Source organism: Rousettus aegyptiacus, unplaced genomic scaffold (assembly GCF_014176215.1).
Source record: "Rousettus aegyptiacus isolate mRouAeg1 unplaced genomic scaffold, mRouAeg1.p scaffold_m13_p_7, whole genome shotgun sequence".
Classification (NCBI taxonomy): domain Eukaryota; kingdom Metazoa; phylum Chordata; class Mammalia; order Chiroptera; family Pteropodidae; genus Rousettus; species Rousettus aegyptiacus.
Window position 1 is genome coordinate 84045297 of NW_023416310.1, and position 23035 is coordinate 84068331.

Sequence of the window (23035 nt, forward strand, 5' to 3'; positions counted from 1 at the left end):
CACCAGTGGGTCCCAGACAGCAGAAGGCTGCATGTATCGGCTGTGCCTGGAGCTTGCCCTCTAAGGAACCAAGACAACTGCCCATTTGATCCATTGTCTCATCATCACCTGGCCCCACCCCTGACCTCATCAGGAAGGACTTACCTTCCACTCAAAGTGAACCAACAAGTTCAACACCAGCAGATTCCTTTAAGCCAAAGTTCTGCTCCTAACCTCTCAGCCTCCACTTTCCTGACCAGGCTGTGGACCACCTCAATATGATATACTGAGGCATGAGTTTTTATCCATGTTTCAGAAAAAAGGGAGCAGAAATTCAGCCTCGACTAAATGTTTGTCATTTAAGCCTTTCTTATTTTGCTGACTAAAAGAAAAAAAAAAAAATCAAGAGAAAGAGCAAGCCGAGTGCCTTCCAGGTTTGTTATTTGTTGATGACTTTGTTATCTAATGGTGACTTTATTGTGACGTACGTGCGTGAATGCATGCACATGCACATGCATGCACATGCTCCTCCCCTCCTCTCGAGCAAACAGGTTTGAAGAAGCATCACCTGAGAAGGCAGCACGTGTCAGGCAGGTCTGCTGTTCTCTTTAAAGAATTGCCATATCTCAGCTTCTGAATTTCTTAGACGCCCGAACTAATACTAGTTTAACACCAACTAGCACCCAGTGTAATGCCAGTGTCAGATTACAATTAACAGTGATTCCGATGCCTGTCATCACTTACTCTGAACAGATGATCTCCACCAAAGGATGACACCGTTATGCCTGCTAATTCAAAGGCACCGCATGAACCATGGCAGGCTGGGTTTCCCTTTTATGGTATTTAAACGAATAAAGTCTACCAACTTAAATGGAGTGGAGAGAGCAGAAGTTTTAACACATTTCTGTAGCTAAGCTTAGGAAGGGTCAACTTGGAAAAAAAAAAAGTTGTGTTAAAGAAAGTAATTAAACAGAAGCAGAGAGATTGAATATTAGTGCTTTTACAGAGTAAATGAGGATAAATTCTGTTAATTATGTGACTTTTCCCAGTACTAATGTGATAATAAAGTACTCTAATTCTGGAGAAGCTTGTCACAATCCCAGCTAAAGCATTGACCCTTCTACTAGGTGAGACCAAGAAGCAACTTACAATGCTTTCTAGCAAAAAGCAAGAAATCAGAGTTAAGTGGATTTTTTTTTTCTCACTTTATGTGGTTAGTGTAGAAAACCGCCACCCAACACCATCAAGAGACTGTTAGTGAATGGATGGTCTTACTTTAGGCACGAAAGCACTTTTGCTTGCTTTTATGTTTAGTTCCTAAGGGAAGAAATGTGAGAGATTCGAAGAGTGTAAATAGCCCAGTGCAGGATGCTAGTACAACGATTAACAACACCAAAAACATCATACTTGGAATGCTGGTGAAATTTCGGTCTTCAAGACTTTAATCTTATAAAAATTTATATCATTGTGAATGAGTGGGAACCTGTGTTAGGGCAGCAGAGAAATAAAACGTGATTATTTGCTACATTCATCGGTGAGGTGGGGACGTTAATAGGACTCGACTAATGGGGAATGTAAGGATTCATTGGAATATTCCTGTAACTGCTCAGTGCTTGGCACAACACTGAGTAAAATGGGGGCCTTTCCATGTGAAAATGTAGTGCGATCCCAATGCTGGTAAGGCCAGGCCAGATTCATCTGTCCTCCCATCAAATGTAGGAAGATGTAAAACTTGCTTGGACTAGGTTGACCATGTAGCCTGTAGAGAAAGTTCCAAATTGCTGACTTCTGAGAACACAGACTCTTCAGAAGCTGGGAGGAAGGCACCAAGTCAGGTGTTTTGTTTCCTTCCTGGTTAATTGCTTGTAAGATGTTACTAAAACTTACTGCTTCTTATTGAATTAAGTGTCCTAGGAAATCCAGGTGGGCATGGGAGGTTTAACTGTATCTGTATTCACTGTCTATGGGCAGCCTCATGCTGGTAAATATGCACTGCCTTCTCTTGCTACTGGGTACAGATGGTTTTCCTAACTTCTCCTTTTACCCAACATATCAGCTACCAAAGATCTGGGGGGAAAAAAATCAAGCTTGACTACATCTGGATTCTCAAAAATAATGAAAGAAAACATGCCATTACTCTCAACACAAGAACAACTTGTGTTATTTTAATGAAAGGAGTCCCATTTAATGGAGCCATAGGTGCCCTTTATTATTATTATTATTATTATTATTTTAAATTTAAAAATGGACACAATGAAGACCTACTCTGACATCACAGACAAGTGAGTTGCTGCTGCTTTGGTTATTATGGTTTAGAGTGAGAGGTGCAGACTGGGAGCCCTCTCCTAAATTTGTTTTTTCTGGTCTTTGTATTGTCTGGAAGGTTGGCAAATTGCACTCTCAGTACTGTGAATTTTCAGCTTCTCCTGAAATGGGAAGCTCTGGTGACGCTGTCCCTATGTTTCCCAGGACAGTCAGCTGAAGAGCCCCTCGTAGACAAGACAGTCATTCTTCAGTTCCTAGTAGTGTCTGTGGTTTTACATGCAGCCTAGTTCACTCATTGGTGTTACCTGCCTAGAGATGTCCATCTGTCCATCCATCAGTCCGTCTGTCCACCCGCCCACCCACTCATCTGTGTGTGTGTGTGTGTGTGTGTGTGAGTCTGTCTGTCTCTGTCTCTCTCTCTCCCTCTCTCTCTCTCATCTATCTATCCATTAATGACGGTGACTTGAAAGGAGGTCATAGGATGATGAAGTTTTACAGCCTGAAAGTTACCACATCTTAGTAGCATAGAATATTCTCTCACACACATCTGTTTTAGGACCCTTCCTTCTGCTGCCTTCTCAGCTTCATCATTCTATGGACATCTCTATCTCCACTTGGCTTCACCTTTTGTGTAAGGCATTGTATGATGTGCCCTTTCCTACCCTCTTTCCTCTCCACCTATCAGAGTTTCCTTGTTCTGTGATCTCTATTAGGTGGGATACTAGCGTATTTTATTCTATTATGGATTCATCCCTAAGAATAGAATTTTCCAGCAAACTCAACATCAGATTTTTCCAGATTTAAGTCTGGTAGAACAAAACTTATCTCTGTTTTTAGCCACTCAAACCAAATTCTTGCAACTAGCTTGGCTTGGGCCTGGTTGGCTTGACTTGGGTCATATGCCCATCTCCAAAGCAATCACATAGTTGGGGGATATGATGCTGTGACTGGCCAGGCCTGGGCCACAGGCACCATCTAGCCCAAGTGTAGAATGAGTTTATGCTGCTGATCTACAAGGACTCTGGTGAGATCAAGAAAGTTCTCCAAAAGGAGAATGGAGAACTGTTACCAAAACAGGGAAGGTGGATTTTGGATAGTCAACTCATAGGCTCCTTCCACAATCTTGTGAAAACTCTGTACTACTGTGTCAAAAAAAGTGTGTACAAAAATTTGAATACACTGTTGAGGTATTGAAGAACCCCATGCAGACTATCCGCGGACTCTAGAGTAAGAATATTTGGACTAGATATATTCTAAATTCTCATCACATTCTAGCATCCTTTGTTTTCTTAAATGATCAACCAATTTTCATGATAAAATAAAAGCTTCTTTGGAATTTTGTTTCCCATGTTTATGCTTTCAAACTGAAGCAGTTTGAAAGTGACATGTGGGGTGGGGAGCAGGGGAGGGCAGGGTATGACCTGGGAGCTACAAAGTACCCTTAGAAAGTCTAAATTATGTCATTGTTCGTTTATAATATTGCTTTAGCTTCATTTTCCATCAGCAGCCTTATGATATCATGAGAAATAGTGCTTAATAAAGTGTCAGACTCTATTTTGCATTATGATTTTAAAATGATAAATTTCTTCTTATATTTTTATGGACTAGAACACACAGACTTATTGGATCACTCATAATATAAACTGGAATAATTTGGAGCTCATGAGATTATTGTCAGTGCTCTGTGGGCATGATGCTCACTGGTCATATTTATTTGGAGACGGATCCTGAGCTCTAAATCCAAATTAAGGAGTCACTTGTTTTTGTCTGAACTTGGCTTGTGTGGTATTGGAATGCAGGGGTTATTTTCAATGAAAGCCATTGCTTAAATTAAATTTGTTATCCCCAATGGTTTGTGAGCTCGGAGGATGGGAGGCAACAAATGGTGATACTGAGATGGGGACCAGGAAGAGTGTGTCCAGAAAAATTGGGAGACAAATGGAGTGAGTTTTAGAAAAAGGTGATGGTGATTTAAACAGGTTTCTAAATAATTTTCATCATTAGACACCTTGCTTTTCTTTTGGAGGAAGAGCTTCTTCATCTGATGCCTTTTTCTTTCCTTTTTCTTTTTGATAGAAAAAGGAGCTTGTTTCTTCTCCTCGAAGAAAAAAATTGTCAAATATAAGCTTTCTCTGGTAACTAGGAACTCTTCTCTTTCTCTGTGGCTTGTGCTGGGGACAAGGTGGGACTGACGAGGGAACTTAATTTTTCTTTTTACTCAGAGGTGATTTGACAGAAGCTTTTGCACCAAGTCTCAATGATACACAATTAGATGTCCATCCCTTCTCAGAAGTTTACTGTTTCTAGTACAGATGTCATTGCGTTGCTCACATGGTATTGACATTACTATTGATATAACAAAAAAAATAAATTAGATACTCATTCTCAAGATTCAGTGTACATCAAAAGTTTTTAAGTCCCTTACCCCCTAACCTACTCCCACCAGGACACGTGTCCTGGTGATTCTGGTGGCCACAGGTGGCCTGAGATTTACACTTTGGTGAGCTTCCACAAGGGCAGGGAGGAAGTTGTCTCTGTGCTTGTGCTTGGCACATAATTGATGCTTTATAAATACTTACCGAATGAGGGGTGGGCTGAATGATGAAATGGATGACTTAAGGCAATAGGCTGAACCAAGAAATAGCAAACCATCAAGAGCTTTCAGCACTGGTTTCAACAAAGTCATCAGAAGGGCCCATAGAATTTGTAGTGAGGAGATTCATGTCATACTTTTTGTCACATAGACTTTTGTCCCTTTGGGTTGTGCTTATATGTTTTAAGAACAATGGCAAGTTAAACTTAGAGATAAAATTTAAAATTTTGTCATTGAGGAATTTTTAAGTAGGAAATTGAGGGCACCAATGGTGTGGAATCTGTCCAGTTGATGATCTTTTATGAATGATGCATATGTGAAACTAATAAATGATCTACGTTTTACAGGGTGTGTGATAGATGGCTCCTAACTGTTCTAGTTTGAATTAGCTGGCAAGTCTTAGAGCACAAAGACTGTCAAAGACACTCATATTTTTAGTTCTTAATTTATTCATCACAATATGGGGTCACATTCCCGAGGTTCCATGCTGAGTGATACTCAGTTCAATTTTTACAACAATAAAGATGTTTATTTTTTCTTAAAATGATGCTGTTTATAGAAAATATAGAAAAATGGAAGGAAAGAAAGAAAGAATCCTTGTGCTATAATTCAAAGTTAACTGCCATTAATATTTACAGTCAGTTTAAATCGGGTATCTATTTACCGTTTTCCACATACAGCCATACTAGATGCTATGGTGAATAGAAAGGCACTCTAAAGGCATCTGTAGTGTCATGAAGGAGGCGACGATTACTCAAGTAACTGGAGTGCAAGATGTGACAAGAGCTGTAACAGAGTGGAGGAGGAGATTAATTCTAGCCGGGGTATTTGGGAAAGTTTCCTGGGCACAGTGCATTTAATCTGCACCTGGAAGGCTAAGTAGGGTTTTGGGAAGCTGAGATGGTGTGGGACCCAGGGACACAGCCTACAGTGCAGGCAGGAAGGAAGCTTCACGTTCAGGGCACAGAATGTAACGTGATGTGACTGAAGCAAAAAATACTGGTAGGTGAAGAGTAGGGGACCAATGTGCTAGGAAAGGTACGATCTTGACATTATTAAGGACTTTGAAAAAGTCCCTGATCCAACTCCCGCCAGAACGCCCACGACAGATTAATACTTCATGAGTATTCAACCTTACTTGACAATTATTCAAATACCCTGTCATCCTCAGAGTAAAAAAAAAATCCTGTAAGTTTGTTCTTTCCTTTTATTTTATTTTTCTTGTGAAGAAAACTTAAAACAATGTCATCATGCCTGTAGTACCACTGGTATCGAGAGAGAATTGGTACATGTTAGGTTCCCTGGGGTTATTTGTTGGTTGAGCAAGTGAATGATAATGTATGTTTATACTTCATAAAGACTTTAAAAAGTAGTGAGTTGAGTATCCAAGAAAATCCAAATGCTTCAGTTACTTTGGATTTGAACTTCTAGATCGCTCTCTGCCATCTGTCACCTGCACAGGGGAAATTAATATTGAAACCTTTTGAGTACTTAGGAGGAAAAGTAAAATTCTAATATCAGATTCTAAATGAATCTGCTTTAAAATTTGAAACACATGGGTATTAAACAGAGAGGTATTAAAAGCCTTTCATTTTCAACCTGTGGCTTTCTGACTAAAGGAAAGACATTCAAAGATAGATATTTGTATAACTGGTAAATTCATATAGTATGACTAAGTCTTTAAGCTGATGTCCATTGAATCCTCCCAAGAGACCCAGATCACATTGATTTTTCTTTGGCCATTCATCATTCTCCAAATTTTGTTTGACTCTATGACCAGATCCACCCTCTAGACTTTTATTATGGTTAAAATCCCTTTGAAATAGGCAAGAGTCATGAGCAAATTTGGAATTTGTAATTGGGAATATTCTAGTGACAATACCTGAACATTTTATGCTGACTTCAGCTGGAATTTTGAATGAATCTGGAGATGATAATATATGCCCAATGTCCCATGCTCTCATAATATAATATACATAACACACAAAGGAATGCAGCCTAGTGGATGTGAGCTTTGGAGCCAAACTGCCAAATCCCAGCTCTGCCACTTACTAGATAGGAGAACTTGGGCATATGATATAACTTCTCAATATCATCATTTATACAATGATAGTGAAAATAGTACTCTATAGGTTGTCGTGAAGAGTAAATGAATTACTACATATCAAGAGCTTACAACAGGGCCTTGCAGATGGTGTACTCATGTGCTTGCTCTAATTACTACTAAGCTGAGGGACTGAGGCTCCTCCTACCTCACGTTGTATGCGTGGCTCTGTGGGGTGGGATGTTGCTACTGAAGCAAAGTGACCACTGCACTCGTGTCTTTTCCAGCCTGGGCACCGATTCGCACCAGTGACCCAGAGGCCCGAGACCTGATGCCTCTCTCAGATCCTATCCCCAGGTCTGCAGGAGCTCTGTGTCATGTGATTCCTTGCATATCATGTTCCTTAGAATGGAAACAGTTTAAGACAGTCTGTCCTCAGTCTGTCCCCAGCCTTGAGAAGGACAGACCAAGACTTGGGTTTGTTCTCTGCCTTGTTCCTACTACATATCAAACTATTAGGATGATACCAATGTCCGCCCAGGGCCAATGTGTGTGCCTTAAACATTGTGGCAAGAAACGCTTGGCATTTGAGTAGTCTTTGTAAAAGAGCATCTCTAAAGACGAATGCCTTCCCAGCTACACACAAGCTAACAGTGCTTTGGAGGTGTCAGACATTCTCATTTCATTTCCAGTCAAACCTTGCAGTGGTCTGTGTTAAGCCACAGCACTCTTGCTCTGACTTCCCTTCTCTGTGTCATTTCTAAGGAATAGCAATTTATTTTTCCCCATTGGTCACCAGTCATTCGTTCTCTCCTCTCTCATTTCGCTGTCCTGATGTCTTTTCCCACCTTGACTTCTGGCATGAGGACTACGTGCAGTGGGTCCTTTTTCTTAAAACTATTTTTAAATTCTTTAGTCTGTTGCTATGATATCCCAGCACCTTTTTTCCTCCCCGTAAATCCTTGCCACTAATTATGTTCTTTTATCAAGGCCAAACTCTCAGCTCTGAGGTAATGAGTGCTTTTCAAGATGATCATATTCATCCCTTCAGACTGAGAACACTTTCCAGAAATGCCCAAGATCTGAGGGACGTTGGCCAGGGGAAAAGGTAAACTCCTTGAAGTCAGTGTCCAATAATAGGGGCAGCCACATGCTCACCCCCTGGGATCCCCAAGATAGTGCCACAACTTGGCGTCATTCCCCCTTCCACTGCGGGGAGCGAGGAAAATTTGCTTCAGCCATGTAGAATCCCCTCCGTGATCGTATTTCTCCCCTTTCTTCTTCAGTCACCTCTCAAACAGACCTGCAGGGATTTGAGTCAAGGCAGGTGCTCTCCCATCAGTGCATTTTAGCATTAGAAAAGGAGGGAAGGTTAGCCTGGTGATGAGGAACCTTCGCCCTCACTCAGCCCTCCCTTATGACATCATGGGATTTTGGCAGACTTATGGGTGTCACATTTTCACATGGATGAACTGTACTCTACAACTTCTTCTGTGTACCAGGAACCCAAAAGTGTTGACATTGAAAATAGGGTTTTTTTCTTTCTAGCTATTTTAGCTCCCTTGTTTTCAAGGGAGACCTGTTTTTTATGGCAGTGGCCATGGGCCTCTTGTTTACCTCTCCACAGAGGGCTGCCACGCGGTACTGAGGGAATTCTGTAGCCCCTGGTGGCTCAGACAGTCTGAGTAGGCATAGCTGCTTTCTGGTTAAATATTTTCAATTTGCGAGAATCCTTGTACTCCCGGAAAGTCTTCATCGGTTCCATCTGGGCAGTAGATTTAGTCTCGAAGGCTGGCGATTCTGGGCTTCATTGTCAAAGCAGAGATGATGGTGCAGTCCATGGAGAGAGGCCTTTTGAATCCTGAGGCATTTCCCCCTGTACTCTCCAGTGAGTGTGTGTGTGGGAGCAGCTTGAACTTCACACAGAAGGGACCCCACAGTTGTCTCCACACAGCTGTTTCCTGCCCCGGGCTGGACTGAGTCTCCGTGTCCTGCATATCTCTGGGAGAGATTATCTGCCACATAACCATCTGTGGGCATAAGTCAGAAGAACTTTCAGGGAGCCTTAAGACTGCAAATGGGGGTTTTATGTCTTGGTTTAGGTGTGCCTTGATGCTTTTCCTTTCCAGTCTGGGCATTATGAGAGCAGCTGAAAACATCTAAACGTGATTTTTCAGAATTTGGTAGGGGGAGGTGAAAACTCAACCTGCTCAGCCCAGTGCTGTTGCAATGCTTTACATAATAATTAATGATGTACAAGCTGTTGCTTAATGGACAGTTTTACTGTGTGTGCCCTTCAGTTGTGACTAGCTGGAGTCCTCCATGATTTAAGCTGCCACCTCTCTCCTTTATGTGTCTTGCCCATTGGATAAAGCTGCTGTAGTCATTATTCTCTCTCCTTGGTTTCTGCTTTTCTCTTTCTTTTTTGTAGGTCACTCAATGGAGCTTAGTTTGCATTAGTTATGTAGATCTTCATTTATTTTCTTAAACTTAACATTCAAAAAGAGTATTTTTTTTTTTGGTATCTGAAAATCTCAACATGTCTGAGTGCTAGGCAGTAAGTAGTTGCCAGAGATAAATGATGATGAAAATAGTTATTTCTTTTTCTATGCCATTTACTACTTAAACACTCCACATATGATATTCATTTAATTCTCAATAACTTTCTGAAGTAGATTCTATTATCCCCCTCCCCCATTTTACAAATGAGAAAATTTTACAAATGAGAAAATTGAGGCACAGAGAGGCAAAATAATTTGTCTAAAGTCATACAATTAATTAAACAGTGAAAATAAATTTATGATGAAAACCACACAGGGATCCTGGGAGAAAGATACCGCTATTCTCTCGTTTTAATAAAGCCACTGAGGTTCAAGGGTATTGCTAAGATTTGCCTGGTCTTGTCTTATCGCCAACCTGAACCCTTGTCCTGTATACTCTACTGCTGTCTTTATTGTAGAAGTCCTGGGTTTTGTTTAGTTGAGAAAATATTTACTGGACACCCACTGGGTTCTGAGTCCTGTGCCATGTGCTGGGTGCACACAGTTGACTTTCTGTGATTTTACATCCTCATGTGGATGGGTCAGATCCTGTTGGCTAATTCTATGAATTTACCTTTTGGAAGAGCCTGCAGGGGCCTCTAGCATCCAGCACCTTGCTAGTTACATGGAAGCTACTCAGTATAATCAATCAATATCGATTGACTGGTAAAATGTGATACGAGTAAATCATTGAATAAACAATTTGGTTCTACCAACGTATGTGTGCTGTTCAGTTAATGTTCGGTGATGGGCTAATGTCTTATATCAGCCCTACCGATGAACCAAAATGCAACTTTTTAATAGGATATCACTTTTGGTTTTACGACCAACCCTTTCCTAATTAAGGAAGTAGACCAAAAAGCGCAATAGCTTGAGTACTGAGCTCTTATTGGTTGGCTTTTGAAAATCTAACTTTATGTTGGAAAAATCATACAACTAGAAGTCAGGATACATGGATGATAGTTCTAGCTCTTGTAACTAATAAAACTGTGTGACTATTGTGTTTCCTGATATCTATTTTCTCATATGCACATTAAGGAAGTTAGATTAAGTGATGGTTAAAGCAATGTAGGGTATTCATTGAGTTTTGATTGTAGATAAATACCTTAATTTTGTTGAGGCTTAGTTTTCTTGCCTTTTAAATGGGTTGATAATTCCTGGTGTGCCTAATTTATAGAATTTCTGTGCGATTCGGTGAATTACTGGGGATACAAACACTTTATACAAGATGATATTATTCATATGGAAAGACGAGAGTTTCATCCTGGTTGAGCTATTTCCTGGAGTTTATGGAACTCTTTGGAACTCTGCAGGGTCAATAGGGGCTTTGTCCTGCTGCAGGTCAGTTTCCCATGGTTGGAGTAAGGCCACTATACTCTTTCTCCTGACGACACTTTATCAAACACACCTGCCGCACAAACTGTGGCAATTCATTAGACAAAAGTGAGGTTTTGAGTTACAATAACCTTCGCTTTGTTAAAAGCCCCCTCAAAATCTGAGGTCTTCTCAACAGGCTAGCAGATGTGTATGTGACCCCGGGATTACAAATGCCTTAAAAACAGCTTGATAAAACCATCCCCCAAATTTGTGGGCCACGTCTAGTTCTATCTCTCAGTGCGGATATTTTTAACTCCTGCTTCTAACTCCTCTCAGTTTCTTTAAGGAAGTGTGATCCGAAAGGGTCAGACATTTGGCATCTACTAAGGGGAAAACTTTGAAAGAATCCCTGAGGCTCCCCCTGGGGTAGGGCTGGCTTTCCCCACAAGAAGTGGCCCTTCAGAGCGTCTTTGCCACATAAGGGCTTGTGAAAGGCCCTGGGCACCAGTTGACGCCATCTCTTCCCCACGACAGATGGTCGAGCCTTCAGTTTCAGCAAACGATCCACTGTCGAGAGGGCGGGCAGGAGCTTCTGCCAGCATGCCAAGCGACAGGGCAGCTTCGGGTCACGGGGATCCGGTGTGTGCCCGGCATAGCTTTTGTGCTAACGACGGGCTGCTGACAGGCACCTCAGCCCTGCCCATCATGGAGCAGAAGATCCCCGCTCCCTCGATTCTGTTTTTGTCTGGCAGAGCCGGCATCCTGTTTGCCTGTCTTTCAGAATCCATGTTGGCACCAGATGGACCCCCTCACGGCGGCTCGCAGTTGTCTGACTCGAAGATGCCAGGGGGTGTGCTGACAGCTCCTTCTAACACAACCTTAATCTGGCTGTCGGGTCTGGGCTCAAATGGCTTAAACATACACAGGTGGCAAATATTATCAACTGTGGGCAACCAGGGAGGGAGAGAGAACGGCAGTGACGTCTCCCTCCGCAATGTTCCCGTTGCTGGCGTGGAAATAATAATACCAATGACTACGTGTACAATTGCTCTTATTTATTGTTATTAGTATACTTGTTATCGTAGTACAATTAGTATTGATATCAATACTGTACTATTTCTATTATTACTAAAACTACTGTAGTGTAATGGTTGGGAGCACGGTCTCTGTCTACATTTGAGTTCTAGATTCACACTTCCTGAGCTTTGGGCAAGTTATTTAACTCCTCTGAACCTCAGTTTCCTCATCTATAAAATGGGATAAATAGCAGAGGTTGTTTGGGAGGATTCAATGGGAAAATGTATTTGAAGTTCTTTGCGCCGCGCTGGCCGTGAGATAAGCACCTAATCCATGACGCCGTTGTTATTGTCACTGCCACCATCACCATGCTTACTGTGTGCCAGGCACTATATGTAATCACGATTAATTCTCACAATGGCTTTATGAGGTACTGACTGTTATTATATCAAATATATAGATTGAAAAGGTGTGATGCAGTGAAAGTCAGCTGCTTATGCAAAGTCAACACAGCAGTACCTGTCATGGTTGGAACATGAGCTCCATTCCGGGTATTTCTAAAAGCTGTGGCTTTTCTACCATGTCCACCTAGTGGTCATCAGCCTTCTCTTGGGGCTTGACATGGCTTTTAAATATGCCCTTCCAACTAGCTGTGCTTGAAGGGAATACCCAGTCTTCGCGTTTCAGGTGTCTTTGGGTGTAGGCTTAAACCCCAGCAGGACAGCAGACTTACTGTCCTGAACGCCACCTTTCTTTCAATAGTTTCTGAAAGCCTTGCGTGATCACTAGGGCCACCCAGCACTTCTGAGAGCTCAGACGAAAGGGACGATACAAAGGCACTTAGGACTGTGACCAGTCCCTCAACCTCCATCCTTTCCCAAGTCTACCCAACGGAAAGAGGACACGAGTTAGGACCAGCTGGTCTCCCAGGGAGTGACAGTGTTGCTCTGCATGGTGGGGAAGGGGTACCAGAGCCAGATTTCGTTTCACACAGTCGGGCTTCAGCCGTGCTCCATGAATCATTTGTCTTGTATGAAAGGCTGATAAACCTTGGCCTCTGCAGAGAGAACTTAAAAGTACAGGTGACATTATTCAGAAGCCAGATTTTATTGATGGGCAGCTGAATGTTACTTGATGCTGAAAGAGCCATTTCAGGAAGATGTTTACATTTTAAAATGTTACTCTTTAGGTTGACAAAGTTATTGTCTCTCTTCAAAGAGTTATTCCCACATCATGCTCCCCTCTCGGCAGACGCCGAGAGACCAGGGAGGAGAGAGAGTCTTCTGGGATTTCTCTTAGTTTATATTCAGAAATTAGTTAAACTTGGTGCATCTTTGTTCTATGCTCTCATTACGGAGGACCCTGGTGTTACTTGGTTGATAGACTTTGTGCTCAGAACTAAATTCAGACTGAGCCATCATGGTGTGAGAGTTCTTCACGAATTATGTGTATCAAGGTGAGAAGTTTACTCCAATGTAGACATGATGTAGGAGAAACGAAAATTCCTACAAGAATTTAACTGACTGGCACTTTAATGCATTCTGATAGTTTTGGAAAATATTTGGGCCTGAAATCTGTAGGCCTGAATGTATAAAGGAATGCAAAAACTTAAAGTGGCTTTTAAAATGCTTCTTTTCCCAAACCTGGGCAGGTCGACAATATGCAGGCACCTAACGTGCATGCCCTAGCAGGGTGCCTTCGATGTCTTCTGCCTTTACCTCATGGACTTGCACAACTGTGACATAAGAAATCTCACAAATTATAGGGCGACTATCTAATTTATCATTCATAACAGGGCACTTTTACAACTTAAAGTGGGTACTATTAATAGTTACAATAAGACAGCTGGTATAAACTGGGATCGTTCCTGGCAAATTGGGACCTTTGGTCACTTTAGCAAGTAAAACCCATGGATCTTACGCTAAAACCAATTTAGGGACCAAGATGGCAATGAGGTGGTGCATTTCTTATTTAATCACAAGTAAGTTTTGTACGTAGTGTAAGGAAAACATACAGGGTATATTTGAGAAGTCGAATGACTTCAGTCAGCATGTGAGTTTTACCTACAGCCCATGGGTACCATTAATCAGGATGTTTTATTTGGAGATGCTAAGATAAGTGTTTACCATCTCTTTCCATTCATCCAGCGTGGATTTTGCCAGGTCGTCATCTGTAAATTTACGGGGCTTAAATTACATGTTGTTAGAGACCATGAGTAATTCTCAAGCAATTATACCCAATTGGAACCTACCTTAAATTATGGTAAAGACTCTGTCTGAGTGAAAATACTTCCTTGGGGGCTTAATTCTTTTGTGAGATCTGCTGGTGGTACTGGGAGTGTTTCATTCCAGTTTGGATGTAAAACAAAGGCTAAAAATTTAAAATATTGGTTCTAACACCATTCTGAATGTTTCAGAACATGTGCATAGAATGTATAACCCAGAAGCGACTTACTACTTTTTCCTTTCTGTGTGAGGACTAAAATGCTAACTGTGATAATTTCTTTCTTCATAGGTTCTTCTTGAAATTTTTCCTCAAATGTAACCAAAATTGCCTAAAGAATGCAGGAAACCCACGTGACATGCGGAGATTCCAGGTGAGTCCGTCTTGTCTTTTTTAAATCTCAGTAATGACATGAATATTAAAAGGGGATAAAAAAAAAGTCTTAGGCAGAAGAAGACAGAGAGTCTAGTTGGTTCCCCAGAGATGAAGAGCAGGTGAGGTTCTTGGTCCCTCAGGTCTCTGCCATCTAGGAGTTGTTTTTATTAGAGAAGAATTGGGCTCACACCACCTGCGTTCACTGGTTTAGCCTAGTTTGGCTCCCAGAATGGACTCACAGACTTAAACTTCTGCAAGTTAAATGAAATACATAGAAAGTATGAATTCTTTGCCTAAAATTTTACACCTAGGAAACTGGTAAACAGGAGCTTTGTTCCTTCCTTTCTTCCTGTTCTCGCCTTCCAGTCTTGGAGATTGTTAGCAGTAATTATCATTAAAAATGAACCCCTTAAGAAGCAGAGCATGTCTAGACTGATATGAGTGACACTTAGTTCTGTTTCAGAAGTGTCCTTGTATAGAACATGGACATGTCCTCAAGCATCCATCAGATCTGCCACCATTTAAAGCATGAGTGACATGCTAACCTCATCTAATCATACATTTACTGAAAGGAAAAGATGAGAAAACAAATGTGTTAACTTCAAAGACACAGAATGGTAGTTGGGTTTTAGTAAAGGTTGTTCAGTCCAATCAGGTGCTTCTCAAACTTGAAAGTGTCAAGAATCCCCTGAGATTCTTGTTAAAATGCTGATGAAAGTCTGGAGTGACCCCGAAATTCTGCATTTCTAACTCTCTCCTGAGCAAGGCCAATGCCATGGACCACACTTTGAATAGCAAGGTTCTAGGTCCTAGTATTGCTCTCCATCGAATTTCATAGCTAACTCATTTGCATGGTCAGTATTAGCTTCCTCTTCGGTGGTGCGATGGCTGGGTATGCATGCCCTCACAGTCTGCGTGGAGCTTAGAGTATGCTCTGAATATGCTTTAAGTATAGATTGAAGTGTATGATCTCTGAGAGGATCTTTAAAATCTTTAGCTGCACAATCTCTGATGGGACAAAGAAAAAGGATAATTCTAAGCGTTGATTTTCACATATCCAGATGTCTCAGTCTCCAAGATGAGTGAGATGTATTAGCCTCATTAACAAATTCAGTGGAAAGAAGACATTCTCCTCTGATACTCGGAAGTGTTTCCCTAGCATTGTGGTGGCCTTGCCACCTTTTGCCCTGACAGAGGTGAATGGGAGGAACTCTCAGATTCTTGGAGAATGCTCCTCCTGGCTAGCTTCTGATCCCAGGCCGGTAGATTGGACCCCTTTGTTTCCACATAAGACTTTGTGAGTTGAGTTGGAGCCAGGTTTGCTCAGGAAACAGCATGTGTGAGCAATGCCACTTGGTGTGTGTCGCTGAGTGTCTTGCAACATGAGGCCGGGATTCGGTATAAACTGGTTTGCAGCTTGCTTAGGCCTTGAGATGAGCCATACATCTCTGCTGTCTAGGAGCCATATAGCCAAGCTTGGGTTAGGCACATCTAGGCACGAATCAATCCATGGCTGATAAACATGTCTAGTAGGCACGTGTAATGCCTTCTGAATACCGGGGTCAACTCTGCTGCGCTTCTCAGGACAGCAGAGTTAGAGATGGACTCTGGTGACATTGAGAACCTAAGAGAACATTTGTGTGAGATTTCTGGGGCCTTGTTTCCCCTCACAGGATCTGCTAATAAAATGTCCGAAAGCCTTAAATTACAGGAATGTAGCTCTTATATGAGATGGAACCTAACTCAGTCTGTTATTTTTGAGAGTGTCTAGAGTTTTCTTTTTGCAGACAAAGTAGTTACTCTTTATGTAGTTGGAGGGTTACTGAAATGAGGAGGCACGCATTAGATTTATGGAGAGCCTCAGTTTCTTCAACTGTAAAATGGAGTAAAAATGATGATTCTGCTTATTTTACAACATATGAAAGAAAGACATTTTGAATGCGTAAATAATTTGCAAATGATAAAATAGAAATGTAACCCTTTGGGGAAAACACATGTAATAAATTAAAGCTGGGTCAGTATTTCAGTACAGGGTTTCTCCAATCTGGGTGCAATTGACATTTTAGATGGATTGATCCTTTGCTGGAGGAGGGGAAAGGAGGGATTTGTCCTGTGCTTTTGTAGGATGTTTAACTGTTGTAACTGGTCTCTACCACTAGATGACAGTAGAGAACCCCGCCCCCCACTCCTACCTCCCCCCACCCTCTCCCCGTCATGACAGACCAAGATATCACCAAGACACTGTCAAATGTCCCCTAGTTGAGGTGGGGATACAAAATTGCCCCCGATCGAGAATCATTGGTTCAATCGTATACCTGGTAACCTCTGACAGACTCTTCTTGGTGACAGTGCTACTGTCCAAGAGAGTGTACTTTTTGATTAGGCGCAAGAGCTACCTGACAACAACATCCATACTGTCCTTCAAATGCAAACAATATATCTCAACCCTGACAATGATCTTTCCTATGATTCTCCAACTGGCCCTAAAGTAGGTGGACCTCTCTCAAAAGGAGCAGCTTCCTTGGCCACCACAGAGTCCACGTTTGAATTAAAGAGCTGTATCTCTTTCCGTCAGTAACAACAAATTCCTTACTGCATCTCAGATTTAACTTGCTTTGTTCCTATCACGCACTTTTTTGCTTCCTGAGAGAGGATGGAGGGAGCCTGTAACAGAACGAATACTGACTCATTTTGTCTTGTGTCTGTGTACATTTACACTTTTTATTAATTATCATTTTACATGATTAGCACATGGTCTTATGCATGTAGGCACAAGGATATTTATGCATCAGAGAAGGGATGAATTGCCTCAATAGAGTTAAAGTAAAATTTCAAGTATCCCTTATTCAACCTTTTGTTTTTTTCCTCCAGCCTTAACTCTTTTATGACTGTTTTCTCCTATGTTTCTCTGCATCCTTTCATGCTGGTAGCCACTCCCTGCTTCTCAGATTCATCTTTTCCTTGGATCATAGCAACATTCGTTCACTCTCAGCCTCCTCCAAGGGATGCTCTTTGTCTGCTCTCCTGTAAGGGCTGGTGTTCCCTAAGCTTCCTCATGAGATCCAGATCATTTTTACTCTGTAGGCTCTCTTCTGCATCTTCTCTACCTCTAGCATCTTAGTCACATTTTGGGTATTGAGGACTCCTGAGTCAGGTTCCCTGAGACCTGACATCCAGACTCTGACCTAGCCAAACAGCTACCTGCTGGGTATTTCCAGTAACTTCAACTCAGTGAGTCCTACACTCTATCATAATCCTTCTTTTTATTTTTTCTTGTGCCTCTATCCCAAGCTGGCTTCTCTTCCTGTGTTTCCTGTCTTGGTTTATTCCTAACTGTATTAAGGGCCGGGGAGATGATTGTTTTATACTGTGTCACTGCATTCGGTGTGTTCCATATACCTGTGTATAAATACATGTGTCCATACTTGTACCTCGATGTACATCTATGGACATTGGCTGTAATGATGATGATGATAAAGCTAACTTAGATATTATGTTAAGTATTTACATGAGTTATCATATATTTATCTTTACAGTATTCTTATTAGGAATGTGCAAATATGGATTAGTCCCATTTTTCAAATGAGGACACTGAAGCTTAGAGAAATTAAGCAATTTGCTTAATTAAGTAGCGAGGCAGTGATTCACCCCAACCAGTCTGACCAAGATGTTATCTAATGCTATCTCACGGTAGAGAGCTTGTCCAGAGACTGTAGGCAGATACTTGATGAGGCAATAGGGGGTCCCTCAACCTCTGAGAGCCACTGTGGCTGCCCATGAGTATGTGCTGGAATCTCGGGAAAGTCATTGCAAAAGAGATGTTCACCCTCACAGAGCCTAAAGATGCCATCTGCATGGAGGGCGTTGGAACGCCCCCAAAGTCTGTGAAGCAGAGGGAAGAGCTGTGTGGAAGGGAAGAGGTGTGTGTACCTTGTTTCCGAACACGGTTACAGCGTTGGTCGGTTTTTACTTATGTGAACTTCAGAAAAAGAAGCGATTGCTATGAAGACTGCCCAAGCTCCACTTAACCTGTGGAGGACTGGGCCAGTTCTCAAGGGCAAGAAAGACCCCTGATCTAGGTGGAGCGTGAGAAAAGTGGCCCCAGCAATCTCAGAGAGCGCTGTTAAGGAAGCCTGCAGAGTTCCCACTCCCAGGACTGAACTGAGGAGGGGAAGGTTGTCGGTCTTCCCTGAAGCTGTCCTGGCTGACAGAGATGTGTCATGGTGACTGTGGGGAAGCTTTCCTGTGAACAAGACTTAAAATTTCTACCATTTTCCTTCATAGCACACTAATTGGGAAGCCAGTTTCAAATAGTTTTGTGCTGCTGTTGCCTCTGAGGAGTAAGAGAGTGTCCTTTTGGCATGAGAAAACTGTGATTTACTCTTTACATCTCAACATGATTTTTCTCAGTTATTTGGAAAACCTGAGACCTGGAGACATCTGATTGAAAATGTGCTCTCCTGCCTATTAAGTGAGCTCTTCCAATCATCACGGATGCTCTTTTTATCTCATCCCATTTTGTATGCTTACCAGGCCAGCCTGATCTTCATACAGCCATGCCAGAGCATGTCTCCTCTGAACAGCAATCAGGGGCCTGTGTAGGTGACTGAGGAGGACATAAGAAAGGTTGTTGATCTCTTGACATGTAAAGACATTCTGTCAAGCAAACTCAGCCTCACAGCGGCTGAGCTTCTGGTGTGTAAACAGAGACTGCTTAATTACACAGGTCATGTCAATTAGTGTGACCTTAGCGTTTGCAAGAAATTAATCACTTTCCGCAGACCTTGGCTGTGTTCATACTTGAAGGCAGTATGGAATAAACCTTGCAGAAAATCTGGTACAATCTTTTTTTTTTTTTTCCTCTTAAATTTACAATGGATGTTTTCTTTTGAAATCCCCAGGCTGTGGTTAGGGTAACAAACTTGCTTAAATACAACAGTGGATACAGGCTTCATTCAGGTCTAGTGGGTGTGGGGAGGTAGGGAGGAAGGGAGAAGGCGGGGTAAGCTAGGTATGGAAACAGCTCATGACAGGGGGAAATTCACTGTGACTAAATGAGCCAGTTTCTTCATCTTGACACTAAAAAGATGCTAATGTCAGAGGACTGTGTTAAAACCATGTCACGGGTCTGGTTTTTAACTGACAAGAGCTAGGTTGTCAAGCTTAAGATTTAAATCCTTATCAATAGCTTTCCTTGTTGGGGCTGGCGGAATGAGGATGGTGAGAGGAGGAGCAAGATTGGGTACAAGCTATCATCACAGCAGATACTATAAAACCTGGAGGCTGTGAAGTAGGCACTTCCAAATTCATCTTATGTCTTCAACAAAGTTTTCCCGTAGGCTATAAATCTATATCTATGTATAAATGTTAGATCTATGACTACATATGAATATAAATGTAAGATATAGTGATTCATTCATGCATGCATGCACTCAGTAGTATTTATTGATGTAGTAGGTGGCGAGTATATTGTGATGAACAAGAAAGACAGGGAGTTTGTCCTAATGAAACTTGTATTCGAGTTGGGGTCTATTAGTTAGGATAATACTAGCTGCTGTAACAAATAGACCAAAGAATATATAATGGCTCACATACAACAGAAGTTATTTCTTGCTCACATAATGGTACCAGACAGCTGTTACTATTGGTGAGTGAATCTTGTCCAGGAAGTGATATGGGGACCTGGACTCTCTTTGTTTTGTGTGTCCACTGTCCTTTAGAACCTGGTTGGCCCCATTCAACAAGCTGAAGGGTGAAGAGCGTATGGAGGGGGCACAAGGACTTCTTAAAACCTTGGGCTTAGAAATGATCCTTGTCAAGTCTGCTCATATCCCACTGGCTAGATGTCTTTCACGTGGCTGTATATGTAACCAAGGGAGGCCTACTCACGTCTAGTTGTGCAGCCCGGGAAGAAGAGAAAACGAATGTGTACAGAACAATTACCATCAGCTTCCAAATGTATACAAATTAATAATTGCAGATCTTTAAAAATCATAAATATTGCGCTAAAGAAAATTAAACAGGATATTATGAGAGAGAATAACTGTGCAGTGGGCGATGGGAACCGTCTTTAGAGTGGGTGACCAGGAAAAGCTTCCGGGGAGATAAGATTTAAGTTCAAAGCGAAAGGATAAGAATAAATCGTCTTGAGACAAGCCCAAAGCATTTCCTGAGCAGAGAGATCAGCAAGCCCAGAATCCATGTTTATCTGAAGAGATGAAGTATCTCCCTTCCCTTCTGAGTCATTTCGAGTCAGGAATAGAAAATATGGGGTGAAACCACCAAACTATTCATCCCAAATTCCTCCCCAAAATGTATGTTCTTTTGAAAGTGACATGGGAAGTGACTTCAGAGGGCAGCTCTCTGCCTCCTCCTTTATTTTGGTGAATTCTATAAATTTTGGAGGATGCTTGTTATTTATTCAAAAACGCAAAGAGGCTCTGAATCAATATGTTATAGAGTATCATTAGAGGATTCTTAAAATACATACCCAACCTCTGCATTTTCAGTCTGCATGGAAAAGCACTTAAATAAGGACGGAAATGTTTTCATCCCGTTTCTTTCTCTGCCACTTTCCCCCACTCTCGTCTTATATTGTTTTGACAAACAGCACATCTTGCAATTAAATTCTTTACCAACAGAATGCTAGGGGCCCGAGCTGCAATCACTCTCTTCATACAGAATAATTTCAAGATGCACCACACTGATTAATTATACTGAAAGCAGCTCTAATGATAGTTTCAGAATACAGGATTAATTCACATAACATGGTAAATACAAATGGTGGATTTTCAACCTGACATATTAAACCATTACGGCTTATTGGGCAAATATGTATCTTGGCATGAGCCTTATGCTGGGCCTTGGCAGAAACTGTGCATCACTGAGAAGGAATCCTTATGAACTGGATTTGTTGAGTGGTAGCTCTGCACTTAGAGGAAATAAATTTCTACATTAAGTACAGTCGTTATTGAAAAAATGTAAAATACATTAAAGGATAGATAGAAAAGTGTTCGGTTTGATCCGTGTTGCCATTGGATATTGGTTCTGAGGATGCCAATACTTATTGAGACTTACCAACAAAAAATATTATTATATTCTTCCACTTTTTAAGTTGTAACTTGTAGAGTTTTATTACGTGTGAGACACTAAACGTTCCACATGTATCCCCTTATTTATTTTTCTATGGCTCCTTCCCTTGTTTACTTTTGCACCAAACAGGCACGTTAGCCTTCCTTCTCTCCCTTCGTTTCTCTTTCCCCAATACGCTGAACTCATTCCTGCCTCAGGATCTTTGCACTTTCCATCTCCCTGGGAAATTTCTCGGTCACTTCATTGAATGGCTGATACTTCTTCTTACTCAGATTCCAGCGAAATGTCACTTCCCCAATCAAAAAGCGCTCCCCCGTAGGCATCGCCCCCTCCCCATTTTATTTTCTTCTTAAACCTTTTCTCATTCTGAAATTTGCTTTCATTGCTCCCTTACTTATTGTCTGACAACCCCCTTCTTCTCCTGCTAAGAATGAAGGCCTTGGTGGGTGCATACTTTATCTGCCTTTTTTCATTGCAGCTTCTCCAATACGTAGAGTAGTGGCTGGTACATAGTAGGTCTACAACTTATTCCTATGATTAAGTGACTTATCTAAGGTAATAGCCTAGTAAGTGATGAAGTTGGGATTCAGACTCAGAACCGTCTGACCCTGGAATCTGAGTCGTTGACCAATATGCTATTTTCTTACTCCTGATTTCAACATCCGTGTGCCATAGTTCCCTTGGCGGAGAGCATCCGTGGCAATTTTGTGTGTTTTGGCTCACTGCTGCTTAAAATGGCTTGTGAGATAACTGAGAGAACCATTTAAATGCCAATGACACCGTCAAGAGTCATCAAAAGTATCCTGATCCAGAGGGCGGGGAGTGGGGGGGCGGAGGGGACCAGACTCAGAGCACTGAGGAGCCTTTTATGTCTAGCATGTGTCACAGTTCAGGATATAGAAGGTGAGTTTAGTTTCCCAAAGACCAAATTAGTTTAGCATAAGTGTTAGGGGTGTCTGTTCTCATCTAACTGTTAAAAGAAGAGCTATCTTTGCCCGGAGCCTTAAAGTGTGAATGTAATTCAGTTGCTCGTGCCCTTATTCCAGCAGTTCCACTCTGTTACATCCTGTAGGTTCATGCGTCCTTCATAATTTTTAATGACTTATTTGGGATCTTTCAACCAGAGAGAAACTAGCAATCAGGCAGGTTTTAGAGAATATCTCATTCCCTATCAGTCAAGGATATTTGAAAGGACAAAGTTAATGAAGACCTCACTGCTGCAGACCATTTTAATGTAAATAATACTTAAAGTGTAGTCAGCCACATAGATGCTGGAGATGTGTACTGGAAAATACCAGGAGAGTCTCGGGAGAGGGGATTTAAGCCAGGTCGAGTGGATTGAGAGGCCAGAGGCTGTTGTGGGTAAGGAAGGACCAGACCTGGAGTCTGCGAGTTTCCCTTCAGGCTTGCTGCAGCTCTTAATTTGTCCTATGGCCTTGAGGATGTTTTTAATACTTTTGGGCCTCAGTTTTCCAAGCTGTAAAAGGAGGTATTGGACGAATTACAGTGTCATGACTGCTGGGGATTCCTTTTGATGTTTTCTCTTATGAACTTCATGTGATGACACATTGTTCAACTTCATGGCACTGT

General features: G+C 41.7%; 1 protein-coding gene across 11 annotated transcripts in view; it reads left to right on the forward strand.

Moving 5' to 3' along the window:
• EBF1 (EBF transcription factor 1) overlaps positions 1–23035 on the forward strand; it is a 369063-nt gene that overhangs the window by 217351 nt on the left and 128677 nt on the right. For all 11 annotated transcript variants that reach the window (XM_016167041.2, XM_016167042.2, XM_016167043.2 and 8 more), the window contains exon 7: positions 14270–14351. In XM_016167041.2, coding sequence (XP_016022527.1) covers positions 14270–14351 — 82 coding nt within the window. The remainder of the gene's footprint in view (positions 1–14269; positions 14352–23035) is intronic.